The sequence below is a fragment of the Oncorhynchus mykiss genome, chromosome 9 (genome assembly GCF_057628025.1).
Source record: "Oncorhynchus mykiss isolate SJ-2025 chromosome 9, ASM5762802v1, whole genome shotgun sequence".
In the NCBI taxonomy this organism is placed as follows: Eukaryota; Metazoa; Chordata; class Actinopteri; order Salmoniformes; family Salmonidae; genus Oncorhynchus; species Oncorhynchus mykiss.
The window spans coordinates 80,435,561-80,454,256 of NC_143030.1; the positions used below are offsets into that span (position 1 = coordinate 80,435,561).

Sequence of the window (18,696 nt, forward strand, 5' to 3'; positions counted from 1 at the left end):
GAGGTACATGGAGGTTTCTATCAGACTAGAGGAGGTTTCTATCAGACTAGAGGGACATGGAGGTTTCTATCAGACTAGAGGAGGTTTCTATCAGACTAGAGGAGGTTTCTATCAGACTAGAGGAGGTTTCTATCAGACTAGAGGGACATGGAGATTTCTATCAGACTAGAGGAGGTTTCTATCAGACTAGAGGGACATGGAGGTTTCTATCAGACTAGAGGAGGTTTATATCAGACTAGAGGTACATGGAGGTTTCTATCAGACTAGAGGAGATTTCTATCAGACTTGAGGAGGTTTCTATCAGACTAGACGTTCATGGAGGTTTCTATCAGACTAGAGGAGGTTTCTATCAGACTAGAGGGACAAGGAGGTTTCTATCATACTAGAGGAGGTATCTATCAGACTAGAGGTACATGGAGGTTTCTATCAGACTAGAGGAGGTTTCTATCAGACTAGAGGAGGTTTCTATCAGACTAGAGGAGGTTTCTATCAGACTATAGGAGGTATCTATCAGACTAGAGGTTTCTATCAGACTAGAGGAGGTTTCTATCAGACTAGAGGAGGTTTCTATCAGACTAGAGGAGGTTTCTATCAGACTAGAGGAGGTTTCTATCAGACTAGAGGTACATGGAGGTTTCTATCAGACTAGAGGAGGTTTCTATCAGACTAGAGGTACATGGAGGTTTCTATCAGACTAGAGGAGGTTTCTATCAGACTAGAGGTACATGGAGGTTTATATCAGACTAGAGGAGGTTTATATCAGACTAGAGGAGGTTTCTATCAGACTAGAGGTACATGGAGGTTTCTACCAGACTAGAGGAGGTTTCTATCAGACTAGAGGTACATGGAGGTTTCTATCAGACTAGAGGTACATGGAGGCTTCTATCAGACTAGAGGAGGTTTCTATCAGACTAGAGGAGGTTTCTATCAGACTAGAGGAGGTTTCTATCAGACTAGAGGAGGTTTCTATCAGACTAGAGGAGGTTTCTATCAGACTAGAGGGACATGGAGATTTCTATCAGACTAGAGGAGGTTTCTATCAGACTAGAGGGACATGGAGGTTTCTATCAGACTAGAGGAGGTTTATATCAGACTAGAGGTACATGGAGGTTTCTATCAGACTAGAGGAGATTTCTATCAGACTTGAGGAGGTTTCTATCAGACTAGACGTTCATGGAGGTTTCTATCAGACTAGAGGAGGTTTCTATCAGACTAGAGGGACAAGGAGGTTTCTATCATACTAGAGGAGGTATCTATCAGACTAGAGGTACATGGAGGTTTCTATCAGACTAGAGGAGGTTTCTATCAGACTAGAGGAGGTTTCTATCAGACTAGAGGAGGTTTCTATCAGACTATAGGAGGTATCTATCAGACTAGAGGTTTCTATCAGACTAGAGGAGGTTTCTATCAGACTAGAGGAGGTTTCTATCAGACTAGAGGAGGTTTCTATCAGACTAGAGGAGGTTTCTATCAGACTAGAGGTACATGGAGGTTTCTATCAGACTAGAGGAGGTTTCTATCAGACTAGAGGTACATGGAGGTTTCTATCAGACTAGAGGAGGTTTCTATCAGACTAGAGGTACATGGAGGTTTATATCAGACTAGAGGAGGTTTATATCAGACTAGAGGAGGTTTCTATCAGACTAGAGGTACATGGAGGTTTCTACCAGACTAGAGGAGGTTTCTATCAGACTAGAGGTACATGGAGGTTTCTATCAGACTAGAGGAGGTTTCTATCAGACTAGAGGAGGTTTCTATCAGACTAGAGGAGGTTTCTATCAGACTAGAGGAGGTTTCTATCAGACTAGAGGAGGTTTCTATCAGACTAGAGGGACATGGAGGTTTATATCAGACTAGAGGAGGTTTCTATCAGACTAGAGGAGGTTTCTATCAGACTAGAGGAGGTTTCTATCAGACTAGAGGAGGTTTCTATCAGACTAGAGGAGGTTTCTATCAGACTAGAGGAGGTTTCTATCAGACTAGAGGTACATGATGGTTTATTCCCTGTTTTTCTCTCTTGTGGGGAAGAAAATGAGGCTTGACCATTTTGGCCAATCAAAACATTGAAAAACAATCCTTAGATTTGTGTCTTCATTACGGCCCTTTGCAGCATGCACATTTAGCAGAGGCACAGCTGACATAGACAATCCCACAACCTCAGCTCCCAATCCCACAACCTCAGCTACCAATCCCACCACATCAGCTCTCAATCCCACCACCTCAGCTCTCAATCCCACCACCTCAGCTCCCAATCCCACCACCTCAGCTCTCAATCCCACCACCTCAGCTCCCAATCCCACCACCTCAGCTCCCAATCCCACCACCTCAGCTCTCAATCCCACCACCTCAGCTCCCAATCCCAACACCTCAGCTCCCAATCCCACCACCTCAGCTCTCAATCCCAACACCTCAGCTCCCAATCCCACCACCTCAGCTCCCAATCCCACCACCTCAGCTCCCAATCCCACCACCTCAGCTCTCAATCCCAACACCTCAGCTCCCAATCCCACCACCTCAGCTGACATAGACAATCCCACCACCTCAGTTATCTCGGGCTCCCTCAGATGACAGGACAGCTCCTCTCCCAGCAGCTGGTGCCACCACCACGGCCCTCAAAAGGCCTGCTACCATCCACTGATGATATTATGGACAACCAGTACGTTAATAAGGAACAAACAGGAGGCATACCCATGGATAGATTGTAAAGAAGGTAAGGTGGGCTGCGAAACGTGTCACACACACACACACACACACACACACACCTGTCAGTCTAAACGTCTCAAGGGTTTGAAACGTTTAAACGAATGGCGTTTATACACCGTAAGTCTCAGTGGGTCAAATCCTAATGATCCATCACAAGCAATCAAGAGCAAAACAAAACAGGCACAACGTATCACTGACAAAAGGCTATTGAAAAGCTGTGTGACGGCATGAATGTGTCCTACCTGAAAGCCACCTGCGCTGTGCTCTACTGCATCATGCATTTATTCACTATAATCTACTTGAGATGCACATCATCAATGGGGGAGGGGTGGGGGGGGTAAACATTTGGTACGGACTCTATTCCTGAGATGCGCAAATAAAAATATATTTGCGAGCACATAATTGAGATAAAAGGTAATGTCTCATTAATAATAGATATTAATAGATACATCTGCTAGCCTTAGAAACTAAACTAGGATGATAGTTTATCTCAAATGCGGACGGACCAGTGAGCTACATTTTGTCTGTCTTTCATCTTTAACGAGCTTCCCGACGAAAAGGCAGAGACTATTGTGAAACACTTTATTGTTTAAGTTTTGTAATTGGTCGGCGGGCATACGAAAGGGGGTCGCTAGCTGCCATCCCATTGGTCTAAACCAAACCTTTTTTCCTTTTTTTAATCAGCAAGAACTGTTTTTTTTATTTTTTTTTAATTGTTGCTAATTTATACAAATTTAAAAACTGAAATATTACATTTATATAAGTATTCAGACCCTTTACTCAGTACTTTGTGGAAGCACCTTTGGAAGTGATTACAGCCTAGAGGCTTCTTGGGCATGACACTTGGCACACCTGTATTTGGGGAGTTTCTCCCATTCTTCTCTGCATATCCTTTCAAGTTATGTCAGGTTGGATGTGGAGTGTTTCTGCACAGCTATGTTCAGGTCTCTCCAGAGATGTTTGATCAGGTTCAAGTCTGGGCTCTGGCTGGGCCACTCAAGGACATTCAGAGACTTGTCCCGAAGCCACTCCTGCGTTGTCTTGGCTGTGAGCTTAGGATTGTTGTCCTGTTGGAAGGTGAACCTTCGGCCCAGTCTTATGTTTTGAGCACTCTGGAGCAGGTTTTCATTAAGGAACTCTCTGTACTTTGCTCCGTTCATCTGTGCCTCGATCCTGACTAGTCTACCAGTCCCTGCTGCTGAAAAACATCCCCACAGTATGATGCTGCCACCACCATGCTTCACCGTAGGGATGGTGCCAGGTTTCCTCCAGATGTGACGCTTGGCATTCAGGATAAATAGTTCAATCTTGGCATTCATTTGACCAGAGAATCTTGTTTCTCATGGTCTGAGAGTCTTTAGGTGCCTTTTGGCAAACTCCAAGAGGGGTCGTCATGTGCCTTTTACTGAGGAGTGGCTTCTGTGTGGCGACTCTACCATAAAGACCATAACTATAGAGATAGTTGTACTTCTGGAAGGTTCTCCCATCTCCACAGAGGAATTCTAGAGCTCTGTCAGAGTGACCATCGCGTTCTTGGTCACCTGCCTGACCAAGGCCCTTCTCCCCTGATTGCTTAGTTTGGTCGGGCGGCCAGCTCTTCGAAGAGACTTGGTAGTTCCAAAGAATGATGGAGGCCACTGTGTTCTTGGGGACCTTCAATTCTGCAGAAATGTTTTGGTACCCTTCCCAAGATCTGTGCCTCGACACAATCCTGTCTCGGAGCTCTACGGACAATTCCTTCGACCTCATTGCTTGGTTTTTGCTCTGACATGCACTGTCAACTGTGGGAGCTTATATAGACAGGTGTGTGCTTTCCAAATCATGTCCAATCAATTTAATTTACCACAGGTGGACTCCAATCAAGTTGTATAAATATCTTGAGGATGATCAACGGAAACAGGATGCACCTGAGCCCAATTTCGAGTCTCATAGCAAAGGGTCTGAATACTTATGTAAATAAGGTATTTCTGTTTTTAATTTTTAACACATATGCAAAAATGTTACCAAAAAAATGTTTTCACTTTGTCTTTAGGGGGTATTGTGATGTCATTATAAGGCTGTAACGTAACAAAATATGGAAAAAGTCAAGGAACTCAACTTATTCTTTAAAGTTGTTATAGTAGAATATACAAGGTCACATTACTAAATCGGCTAGTGCATCATCAGTTCCTCTTGTCATGTCCGTCATTACAGACCTTAGAGAGCTGTTTATAACTTGTCAGAAATGTCCAGATCAACTAGCCCATGTCAGCTCCCTTTTTTTTATAAAAAAACAAACATTTTTTAGCCCATTGATAATGTTGGAATTTTTTTGTCACTCAAAAAAATCACATGAATACAAATTAGACATGGCAAAATGTATAGAATTGCGCGCAGAAAAATGCCTTTAAAACTGCAAAATGTTATTTGACATGACAAGATGTGTAGAATTGCAGGAAAGAAGCTTTTAAAACTTAAAAATTCTCAGTTTCTGTCATGAGCGAGAGGGAAAAAGTTTAGGAATCCCCATAGACTGGAACTGGAGGTTCCACTTTCAAATCTACATGGACAAACTGTACACCGTATAGAGTCGATCTCCCCAAAACCAGAACCAAATCGTCGAGCGGCCCCCCAAAAAAATGTTTAGCAACAAACTGGCCCCCCCCAAAAAAATTAGGGAACGTATTAGCAACACGCTGGCCCCCCCCAAAAAAATTAGGGAACATATTAGCAACACGCTGGGCAGCGAGCTCTTCTTTCTGACTTCAAAGCACTCTGCGCTCACTTTGAGCCGGCCAAATCGGACCTAACAAGAACAGAAAAGATCTACACGCATATTCTCATCTGAGTGACATCGATCAAATCATTGGCATGCAGATGCAGTTTGGACATTTCACCAGTAAAACATCAAGAATTATCATTTCACAATTGACAGTGACGATGATTGTGTAATGAGATATGCCTAACTTGGTGTTTGACGGTATTACATTGTTTTTTTAAACACAGGCACAGGCAGACGTTGTAGTTGGAGGATGCATTTTACGCATATTCTATAACGACAGGCTTTTCAATAGGCTACATCTGTAGGTACAAACTTTGATTGAAGAAATTAAGACATAATTAATTTTTTGTATTTTTTTAAATAGCTCCTTCCGCTTAAACACTAGTACTACAACACTGAACAGTAAGTCTAAAGAACCTGACTCTTGTGTGTCTCTTCACTATGAATTCAAACCGTTTCAACAAGGACAGTCTTTTTGGTTGAGATCAAATTCATCTGCAACACATTCTCAGAGATATTAAGCTGGGATAACATTTGACTGGTGTGTGTGTGTGGGGGGGGGGGGGTTGAAATGCAAGCCGTATGCTTTGGATGCTTAGTCAAGCAGTTCTGAATTGGATCATTGTGATCTGAGCAGATGAGAAACGACAGTACAGGCACCGCCATTTATTTTAAAGAAATAGGAGGGAGGCAGGAAGGCAGGCAGGGAGGGAGGCGGGGGGGGGGGGGGGGGGGGCAGGCAGGGAGGGAGGCAGGCAGGCAGTCAAGGGAGAAAGGCGGGGGAGGTATGCCGGCAGGTAGGGAGGTAGACAGGCAAAGAATCAGAGCGGTAGAGAGGTAGGCAACAAAGGTAGGCAGGCAGGGAAGGAGAGAGAGAATGACAGGGAAGTAGGGAGGGAGGCAGGGTGGGAGGGAGGGCGGTAGGGAGGCAGGTAATGAGGCAGACAGACAGGGTCGGCTGAGGCTCTGTATTGAAAGCCTTGCAGCAGCCCACACCAGCACAGATCATTAATTCAAGGTCACCCTCGAAAGCCTATAATGCATAATGATCACTGCCAGCCATGTTAGCATTGATTCAGTATTGGTGCTATGTGTATAGTACCATGTTATCATTGACTCAGTACTGGTACTCTGTGTATACAGCCAAGTTAGCATTGACTCAGTACTGGTACTCTGTGTATACAGCCAAGTTAGCATTGACTCAGTACTGGTACTCTGTGTATACAGCCATGTTATCATTGACTCAGTACTGGTACTCTGTGTATATAGCCATGTTATCATTGACTCAGTACTGGTACTCTGTGTATATAGCCATGTTATCATTGACTCAGTACTGGTACTCTGTGTATATAGCCATGTTATCATTGACTCAGTACTGGTACTCTGTGTATATAGCCATGTTATCATTGACTCAGTACTGGTACTCTGTGTATATAGCCATGTTATCATTGACTCAGTACTGGTACTCTGTGTATATAGCCATGTTATCATTGACTCAGTACTGGTACTCTGTGTATATAGCCATGTTATCATTGACTCAGTACTGGTACTCTGTGTATATAGCCATGTTATCATTGACTCAGTACTGGTACTCTGTGTATATAGCCATGTTATCATTGACTCAGTACTGGTACTCTGTGTATACAGCCATGTTATCATTGACTCAGTACTGGTACTCTGTGTATAGTACCATGTTATCATTGACTCAGTACTGGTACTCTGTGTATATAGCCATGTTATCATTGACTCAGTACTGGTACTCTGTGTATATAGCCATGTTATCATTGACTCAGTACTGGTACTCTGTGTATAGAGCCATGTTATCATAGACTCAGTACTGGTACTCTGTGTATACAGCCATGTTATCATTGACTCAGTACTGGTACTCTGTGTATACAGCCATGTTATCATTGACTCAGTACTGGTACTCTGTGTATATAGCCATGTTATCATTGACTCAGTACTGGTACTCTGTGTATATAGCCATGTTATCATTGACTCAGTACTGGTACTCTGTGTATAGAGCCATGTTATCATTGACTCAGTACTGGTACTCTGTGTATAGAGCCATGTTATCATTGACTCAGTACTGGTACTCTGTGTATATAGCCATGTTATCATTGACTCAGTACTGGTACTCTGTGTATATAGCCATGTTATCATTGACTCAGTACTGGTACTCTGTGTATATAGCCATGTTATCATTGACTCAGTACTGGTACTCTGTGTATAGAGCCATGTTATCATAGACTCAGTACTGGTACTCTGTGTATAGTACCATGTTATCATTGACTCAGTACTGGTACTCTGTGTATATAGCCATGTTATCATTGACTCAGTACTGGTACTCTGTGTATATAGCCATGTTATCATTGACTCAGTACTGGTACTCTGTGTATACAGCCATGTTATCATTGACTCAGTACTGGTACTCTGTGTATACAGCCATGTTATCATTGACTCAGTACTGGTACTCTGTGTATAGAGCCATGTTATCATTGACTCAGTACTGGTACTCTGTGTATATAGCCATGTTATCATTGACTCAGTACTGGTACTCTGTGTATAGTACCATGTTATCATTGACTCAGTACTGGTACTCTGTGTATATAGCCATGTTATCATTGACTCAGTACTGGTACTCTGTGTATAGTACCATGTTATCATTGACTCAGTACTGGTACTCTGTGTATATAGCCATGTTATCATTGACTCAGTACTGGTACTCTGTGTATAGTACCATGTTATCATTGACTCAGTACTGGTACTCTGTGTATAGTACCATGTTATCATTGACTCAGTACTGGTACTCTGTGTATAGTACCATGTTATCATTGACTCAGTACTGGTACTCTGTGTATAGTACCATGTTATCATTGACTCAGTACTGGTACTCTGTGTATAGTACCATGTTATCATTGACTCAGTACTGGTACTCTGTGTATATAGCCATGTTATCATTGACTCAGTACTGGTACTCTGTGTATATAGCCATGTTATCATTGACTCAGTACTGGTACTCTGTGTATATAGCCATGTTATCATTGACTCAGTACTGGTACTCTGTGTATAGTACCATGTTATCATTGACTCAGTACTGGTACTCTGTGTATATAGCCATGTTATCATTGACTCAGTACTGGTACTCTGTGTATATAGCCATGTTATCATTGACTCAGTACTGGTACTCTGTGTATATAGCCATGTTATCATTGACTCAGTACTGGTACTCTGTGTATAGAGCCATGTTATCATTGACTCAGTACTGGTACTCTGTGTATAGTACCATGTTATCATTGACTCAGTACTGGTACTCTGTGTATACAGCCATGTTATCATTGACTCAGTACTGGTACTCTGTGTATATAGCCATGTTATCATTGACTCAGTACTGGTACTCTGTGTATACAGCCATGTTATCATTGACTCAGTACTGGTACTCTGTGTATAGTACCATGTTATCATTGACTCAGTACTGGTACTCTGTGTATAGTACCATGTTATCATTGACTCAGTACTGGTACTCTGTGTATACAGCCATGTTATCATTGACTCAGTACTGGTACTCTGTGTATATAGCCATGTTATCATTGACTCAGTACTGGTACTCTGTGTATACAGCCATGTTATCATTGACTCAGTACTGGTACTCTGTGTATAGTACCATGTTATCATTGACTCAGTACTGGTACTCTGTGTATATAGCCATGTTATCATTGACTCAGTACTGGTACTCTGTGTATAGAGCCATGTTATCATTGACTCAGTACTGGTACTCTGTGTATAGAGCCATGTTATCATTGACTCAGTACTGGTACTCTGTGTATAGAGCCATGTTATCATTGACTCAGTACTGGTACTCTGTGTATAGAGCCATGTTATCATTGACTCAGTACTGGTACTCTGTGTATAGAGCCATGTTATCATTGACTCAGTACTGGTACTCTGTGTATATAGCCATGTTATCATTGACTCAGTACTGGTACTCTGTGTATATAGCCATGTTATCATTGACTCAGTACTGGTACTCTGTGTATAGAGCCATGTTATCATTGACTCAGTACTGGTACTCTGTGTATACAGCCATGTTATCATTGACTCAGTACTGGTACTCTGTGTATATAGCCATGTTATCATTGACTCAGTACTGGTACTCTGTGTATATAGCCATGTTATCATTGACTCAGTACTGGTACTCTGTGTATATAGCCATGTTATCATTGACTCAGTACTGGTACTCTGTGTATAGAGCCATGTTATCATTGACTCAGTACTGGTACTCTGTGTATAGAGCCATGTTATCATTGACTCAGTACTGGTACTCTGTGTATATAGCCATGTTATCATTGACTCAGTACTGGTACTCTGTGTATATAGCCATGTTATCATTGACTCAGTACTGGTACTCTGTGTATATAGCCATGTTATCATTGACTCAGTACTGGTACTCTGTGTATAGAGCCATGTTATCATTGACTCAGTACTGGTACTCTGTGTATAGAGCCATGTTATCATTGACTCAGTACTGGTACTCTGTGTATATAGCCATGTTATCATTGACTCAGTACTGGTACTCTGTGTATATAGCCATGTTATCATTGACTCAGTACTGGTACTCTGTGTATAGAGCCATGTTATCATTGACTCAGTACTGGTACTCTGTGTATAGAGCCATGTTATCATTGACTCAGTACTGGTACTCTGTGTATATAGCCATGTTATCATTGACTCAGTACTGGTACTCTGTGTATATAGCCATGTTATCATTGACTCAGTACTGGTACTCTGTGTATATAGCCATGTTATCATTGACTCAGTACTGGTACTCTGTGTATATAGCCATGTTATCATTGACTCAGTACTGGTACTCAGTGTATATAGCCATGTTATCATTGACTCAGTACTGGTACTCTGTGTATATAGTACCATGTTATCATTGACTCAGTACTGGTACTCTGTGTATAGTACCATGTTATCATTGACTCAGTACTGGTACTCTGTGTATAGTACCATGTTATCATTGACTCAGAACTGGTACTCTGTGTATATAGCCATGTTATCATTGACTCAGTACTGGTACTCTGTGTATATAGTACCATGTTATCATTGACTCAGTACTGGTACTCTGTGTATAGTACCATGTTATCATTGACTCAGTACTGGTACTCTGTGTATATAGCCATGTTATCATTGACTCAGTACTGGTACTCTGTGTATATAGTACCATGTTATCATTGACTCAGTACTGGTACTCTGTGTATAGTACCATGTTATCATTGACTCAGTACTGGTACTCTGTGTATATAGCCATGTTATCATTGACTCAGTACTGGTACTCTGTGTATATAGCCATGTTATCATTGACTCAGTACTGGTACTCTGTGTATAGTACCATGTTATCATTGACTCAGTACTGGTACTCTGTGTATATAGCCATGTTATCATTGACTCAGTACTGGTACTCTGTGTATATAGCCATGTTATCATTGACTCAGTACTGGTACTCTGTGTATATAGCCATGTTATCATTGACTCAGTACTGGTACTCTGTGTATATAGCCATGTTATCATTGACTCAGTACTGGTACTCTGTGTATAGTACCATGTTATCATTGACTCAGTACTGGTACTCTGTGTATATAGCCATGTTATCATTGACTCAGTACTGGTACTCTGTGTATATAGCCATGTTATCATTGACTCAGTACTGGTACTCTGTGTATATAGCCATGTTATCATTGACTCAGTACTGGTACTCTGTGTATATAGCCATGTTATCATTGACTCAGTACTGGTACTCTGTGTATAGTACCATGTTATCATTGACTCAGTACTGGTACTCTGTGTATAGTACCATGTTATCATTGACTCAGTACTGGTACTCTGTGTATATAGCCATGTTATCATTGACTCAGTACTGGTACTCTGTGTATATAGCCATGTTATCATTGACTCAGTACTGGTACTCTGTGTATATAGTACCATGTTATCATTGACTCAGTACTGGTACTCTGTGTATAGTACCATGTTATCATTGACTCAGTACTGGTACTCTGTGTATAGTACCATGTTATCATTGACTCAGTACTGGTACTCTGTGTATAGTACCATGTTATCATTGACTCAGTACTGGTACTCTGTGTATATAGCCATGTTATCATTGACTCAGTACTGGTACTCTGTGTATAGTACCATGTTATCATTGACTCAGTACTGGTACTCTGTGTATATAGCCATGTTATCATTGACTCAGTACTGGTACTCTGTGTATAGTACCATGTTATCATTGACTCAGTACTGGTACTCTGTGTATAGTACCATGTTATCATTGACTCAGTACTGGTACTCTGTGTATATAGCCATGTTATCATTGACTCAGTACTGGTACTCTGTGTATATAGCCATGTTATCATTGACTCAGTACTGGTACTCTGTGTATATAGTCAGGTTACTCATTGACTCAGTACTGGTACTCTGTGTATATAGCCATGTTATCATTGACTCAGTACTGGTACTCTGTGTATAGTACCATGTTATCATTGACTCAGTACTGGTACTCTGTGTATAGTACCATGTTATCATTGACTCAGTACTGGTACTCTGTGTATAGTACCATGTTATCATTGACTCAGTACTGGTACTCTGTGTATATAGCCATGTTATCATTGACTCAGTACTGGTACTCTGTGTATATAGCCATGTTATCATTGACTCAGTACTGGTACTCTGTGTATATAGCCATGTTATCATTGACTCAGTACTGGTACTCTGTGTATATAGGCATGTTATCATTGACTCAGTACTGGTACTCTGTGTATATAGCCATGTTATCATTGACTCAGTACTGGTACTCTGTGTATATAGCCATGTTATCGTTGACTCAGTACTGGTACTCTGTGTATACAGCCATGTTATCATTGACTCAGTACTGGTACTCTGTGTATATAGCCATGTTATCATTGACTCAGTACTGGTACTCTGTGTATATAGCCATGTTATCATTGACTCAGTACTGGTACTCTGTGTATAGTACCATGTTATCATTGACTCAGTACTGGTACTCTGTGTATATAGCCATGTTATCATTGACTCAGTACTGGTACTCTGTGTATATAGCCATGTTATCATTGACTCAGTACTGGTACTCTGTGTATAGTACCATGTTATCATTGACTCAGTACTGGTACTCTGTGTATATAGCCATGTTATCATTGACTCAGTACTGGTACTCTGTGTATATAGCCATGTTATCATTGACTCAGTACTGGTACTCTGTGTATATAGCCATGTTATCATTGACTCAGTACTGGTACTCTGTGTATAGTACCATGTTATCGTATTTATTATTACGTTATTTTACTTTTCTATTATTTCTCTATTTTCTTTCTCTCTACATTGTTGGGAACGACCTGTAACTAAGCATTTCACTGTTTGTCTACACCTGTTGTTTACGAAAGGTGACGAATAAAACTTGATTTTATTTTATTTTAGAAAATTCTCAGATTCTTCTCTGCATTTCATGCTTTCAAGTTATGTCAGCTTGGATGTGGAGTGTTGCTGCACAGCTATTTTCAGGTCTCTCCAGAGGTGTTTGATCAGGTTCAGGGCCACGATTGGTGGACTGAGAGACATGAAAAACAGCTTCTATTTTAACCTCTCTAGGCTAGAGGGCGGTATTTTCACGTCCGGATGAAAAGGGTACCCAAAGTAAACTGCCTGCTACTCAGGCCCAGAAGCTAGGATATACATATTATTAGTAGATCTGGATAGAAAACATTCTGAAGTTTCTACAACTGTTTGAATAATGTCTGTGAGTATCACATAACTTATTATAAACCCCGAGGACAAACCATCCTGGAAAAAAATAATTGTCACTCTCTTTTCATTGAGTTTTCTATGTGGATCAAGATTTCTAAGGCACTTGCTTGCAGTTCCAATTGCTTCCACTTTCCACAACAGTCTTTAGAAATTGGTTGATGTTTTTCCCTTGAGAAATGAAGAAGTAGGGCTGTTCATGTAACAGTATAACTTTAAACCGTCCCCTCGCCCATACCCGGGCTCGAACCAGGGACCCTCTGTACACATCAACAACAGTCACCCACGAAGCATCGTTACCCATCGCTCCACAAAAGCCGCCGCCCTTGCAGAGCAAGGGGAACCACTACTTCAAGGACTCAGAGCAAGTGACATCACCGATTGAAACGCTATTTAGCGCGCACCACCGCTAACTAAGCTAGTGTTTCACATCCGTTCAGAATGAGGGTCGAGTCTAGTGTAGTGTTGTGGTTGGGGCGCAAGACCTGAAAGCTCGCTCCACTTTGTTTTTATCCGGTAGTGAACACAGTTTATCCCGTCTTAAATTTGATTGATTATTTACGTTTAAAAATACCTAAAGTTGGATTAGAAAAGTTGTTTGAAATGTTTGGATAAAGATTACAGGTAATTTATTAGATATTTTGTAGATATTTTGTTGCGCGAGTTGGAACCAGTGTTTTTCTGGATCAAACGCGCCAAATAAATGGACATTTTTGGAGCTATAACGATGGAATTAATCGAACAAAAGGACCATTTGTGATGTTAATGGGACATATTGGAGTGCCAACAGAAGAAGCTCGTCAAAGGTAAGGCATGAATTATATATTATTTCTGAATTTTGTGTCGCGCCTGGCGTGATGCAATATGATTGTCTGTGTTTGTTTGATGGGGTCAGATAATAGCATGGTTTGCTTTCGCCGTAAAGCCTTTTTGAAATCTGACACGGTGGCTGGATTAACTTCTCTAGGGTAGGGGGCAGCATTGGGAATTTAGGATGAAAAGCGTGCCCAAATTAAACTACTTGCTACTCAGCCATAAAAACATAGAATATGCATATAATTAGCAGATTTGGATAGAAAACATCAGATGTTTCTACAACTGTTTGAATGATGTCTGTGAGTATAACAGAACTCATATGGCAGGCGAAAACCTGAGAAAGAATCCAACTAGGAAGTGGGAAATCTGAGGTTGGTTGTTTTTCAACTCATTCCCTATTGATGATACAGTGGGATATTGGTCATGTTGCACTTGCTAAGGCACTAGATCTAGCCACTAGATGTCAACAGTCTTTAGAACCTTGTTTGAGGCTTCTACTGTGAAGTGGAGGCTAATGAGAGGGGAATGAGTCAGAGGTCTGCCAGAGAGCCACAAGCTGACCATGCGCGGTCACATGAAAGTTAGCTTGCATTCCATTGCTTTTCTACAGACAAAGGAATTCTCCGGTTGGAACATTATTGAAAATGTATGTTAAAAACATCCTAAAGATTGATTCTATACATCGTTTGACATGTTTCTACGGACTGTAACGGAACTTTTTGACTTTTCGTCTGCTTGTGCGTCATGAAGTTGGATTTCTGGGCTGAACGCGCTAACAACAAGGAGGAATTTGGACATATATGATGGACATTATCGAACAAAACAAACATTTATTTTGGAACTGGGATTCCTGGGAGTGCATTCTGATGAAGATCATCAAAGGCAAGTGAATATTTACAATGCTATTTCTGACTTCTGTTGACTCCAACATGGCGGATATCAATTTGGCTTGATTTGTCGTCTGAGCGCCGTACTCAGATTATTGCATGGTTTGCTTAAAGTGTTTTTGAAATCTGACACAGCGGTTGCATTAAGGAGAAGTATATCTTTAATTCTGTGAATAACACTTGTTTCGTTTATCAATGTTTATTATGAGTATTTCTGTAAATTGATGTGGCTCTCTGCAAAATTACCGGATGTTTTGGAACTACTGAACATAACGCGCCAATGTAAACTCAGATTTTTGGATATAAAAATGAACTTTACCAAACAAAATATACATGTATTGTGTAACATGAAGTCCTATGAGTGTCATCTTGATAAAGATCATCAAAGGTTAGTGATTAATATATATCTATATTTATGCTTTTGTGACTCCTCGCTTTGGCTGGAAAAATGGCTGTGTTTTTCTGTGACTCTGACCTAACATAATCGTTTCGTTTGCTTTCGTCGTAAAGCCTTTTTGAAATCGGACACTGTGGCAGGATTTACAAATACATGTATGTTTGAGGAATTTTAATTATGGGATATCTGTTGTTTTGAATTTGGCGCCCTGCAGTTTCACTGGCTGTTGACAGGTGGGACATTACCGTTCCACGTACCCTAGAGAGGTTAACAAGAAGTAAAGCTTTATTTTGGTGTATCGCACTTGTAATTGTATAAAAGTTAAATATTTCTAATAATTTAATTTGAATTTGATGCTCTTCCATTTCACCAGATCTTGTCAAATCGATCCCGTTAACGGGATTTGATCCCTAAGAATTAGACCACAAGCCGTCCTCCGCCCAGTACCCTGCCCTGAACTTAGTCACTGTCTCTAGCCTGCTACCACCCGGTAGTCTACTGCTGTCCTACGAATGCTGCCTTCAGAAAGTATTCACATCCCTTTACCTTTCCCACATTTTGTTGTGTAACAGCCTGAATTTTAAAATTGATTTAATTTAGATTTTGTGGGGTCACTGGTCTACACACAATATGTGACACAAAAAATTCAAAATTCAATTCAATTCAAAATGAAAAGCTGAAATATCAATAAGTATTCAATCCCTTTATCGAATAAGTTCACGACTAAACATGGGCTTTAAAACATCACAAAAAGGTGTATGTATTTCTCCCCTGTTTTCTAGGGCGTATGAATATTTCCTTTAACCTGTCACATATGGACTCACTCTGTGTGCAATAATAGTGTTTAACATGATTTTTGAATGACTACCTCATCTCTGTACTCCACACATACAATTATCTGTAAGGTCTCTCAGTCGAGCAGTGAATTTCAAACACAGATTCAACCACAAAAGACCAGGGAGGTTTTCCAATGCCTCACAAAGAAGGGCAGACAATGAATTGAGCATGGTGCAGTTATTAATTACACTTTTGAGGGTGTATCGACAAGCTACGGGTGTCCTGCGGAAGGTTTCATTCTATTCCGGCAACTGAGTTAGCAAGGAGTCCTTCTTAACTCAGTTGCCGGAGAGGAAGGAAACCGCTCAGGGATTTCACCATGAGGTCAATGGTGGCCTTAAAACAGTTACAGAGTTTAATGGCTGTGATAGGAGAAAACTGAGGATGGATCAACAACATGTAGTTACTCCACAATACTAACCTAAATGAAAAGAAGGAAGCCTGTACAGAATATTTCGCCCAAAAATGTGGAAAAGCAATTCATTTTTTGACGTAAAAAGGAAGTGTTACGTTTGGGACAAATCCAATACAACACTTTACTGAGTACCACCCTCCATATTTTTAAGCATAGTGGTGGCTGCATCATGTTATGGGTATGCTTGTAATCGTTAAGGACTGGGGAGTTTTTCAGGATAAAATGAAACATAATGGAGCTAATGGAGGCTCTCTAATGTAGGCTAGATGAATCAACTAGTTAGTTATATCAGCCGATCATCTCTAATGTAGGCTAGATGAATCAGCTAGTTAGTTATATCATCTCTAATGTAGGCTAGATGAATCAACTAGTTAGATATATAATCTCTAATGTTGGCTAGAGGAATCAACTAGTTAGATATATCATCTGATCACCTCATAGGAGGGCAAAGGGTCAGGTGCTCCAGCACTCCTAGGGCTCCATCTGTGTGCCTGCTGGAATCTCTTCATGAGTTCACCCTCTCATTTGGCTCACATACACTCACACACTGTCTCTAATAGATTCATTATTTTACTATATGATTATAAAATATGACTTGTGATTTATTTTTATTTTTATAAACAATATCTTAACCTCCATATGTCAGAGACATTGTAACACTTTCATCATGTAATGTGTCTTTGGTCCAGCATATAAACTACCTACACACCACCGGACAACTGTACAATAACATTAATGGGTGAAAGCTGTCAGTTTGTAAAAAGAAATAAAGATTACAACACAGAAAACAATTCTTAATTTTTAAATGTACGTGGTTGGATGCCTCATTACCCCTCCCCAACTGCCAACGGTTATCCAAATGGAGAGAGAGAGAGAGAGAGAGAGAGAGAAGGGGAGAGAGAGAGAGAGAGCGAGGGAGGGAGAGAGAGAGAGAGAGAAGGGGAGAGAGAGAGAGAGAGAGAGAGAGAGAGAGAATAATCCAGTCACAAACTATAGTCTGCTCTGCTCTACTGCAGCCTACTGTAGAAAGGGGTCGAAATTCGAGCCAGCACATCCTACAGGAGATCAAAAACAAATCCCTTTTGTATTGCAGTTCACCACACCATATTGACCAACTGGTTGTCACCAAAGACAAATTCAATATTGTCCTTTATGTTATGCAATTATTTTTATTTATCACACCCATATTGTGTTTTTGGATAATAAAATATGTTCAATGTCATGGAATGTAATAATTTGTTTATTTCTTGCGAATATTGCCGCATAATCTTTGACTAAACAGCGTTCTATAAAACAACTAAAAAAGCGTCCTTACCAGTATATCAGCTTGTTATTATGAAGAATGGCAGGGGTCTTGTCCGAGGCGCAATTGATGCACCACATTGTTGGTAACTAACTCACGTCTCGTCCGGGTGCATAAAAACCGTTATTCCGTTTTGTAGTTAATTTGGCTCGAACACGGACAGCCGCTCGTAGAGAGACGCACGCCAATGATTCGCCTCTGATAGCATACTTCTGTTATTTCAGGTAGAGAACGTCGTTAACTCAGAAGAGAGAAGAAGAGAAACATCGATAGTCCTCGGCTCAATCCCCTCAAACCTCTAATTCCCCATCGTCCTCTCTTCCTCCCTCTAATTTCTTTGAACCTCTAACGCGGCATTTTCTATCGCTATCTCCTGGGCGCGCAGGGTTGCTGTCTGCCTGAGCAGAGCAGCGTGACACAGCAGTCACGGCAACAACACAACTGCTGCTAGTCTGATTTCAGGCTCCAGTCAACACTCTCATCAAGGGGGGGGGGGGCTATTTTAATCTCTCTATGCTCTCCCAAATGTTTTATTTTATTTTTTCAATTGGAATACATCCTCAGATGAAAGACACAGACACATATTATGGTCCACGGACAAATAAATATATGATTAATTCATTTGAAACTAAGTTTAACGTAGCATTTATTTAGTTATTGCAGCCCAATACGCAATTTTATTTTCTGGGGCCCACACTGCCATACTGTGTGTAACATATAGCATTAGGCCTAGTCGACCTGTCCCTTCGTCTCAAAGACACT

The 18,696-nt window shown here is 40.8% G+C and overlaps 1 protein-coding gene across 1 annotated transcript in view; it reads right to left on the bottom strand.

Moving 5' to 3' along the window:
• The window catches only part of LOC110531288 (IQ motif and SEC7 domain-containing protein 1), a 120,781-nt gene extending 102,428 nt beyond the window's left edge, over window positions 1-18,353 (bottom strand). The window contains exon 1 of the mRNA XM_036989041.2: window positions 17,947-18,353. Within this exon, the coding sequence (XP_036844936.2) occupies window positions 17,947-18,014 (68 nt within the window). The 5' untranslated portion in view covers window positions 18,015-18,353. The remainder of the gene's footprint in view (window positions 1-17,946) is intronic.
• Between the last annotated feature and the right edge of the window lie 343 nt (window positions 18,354-18,696).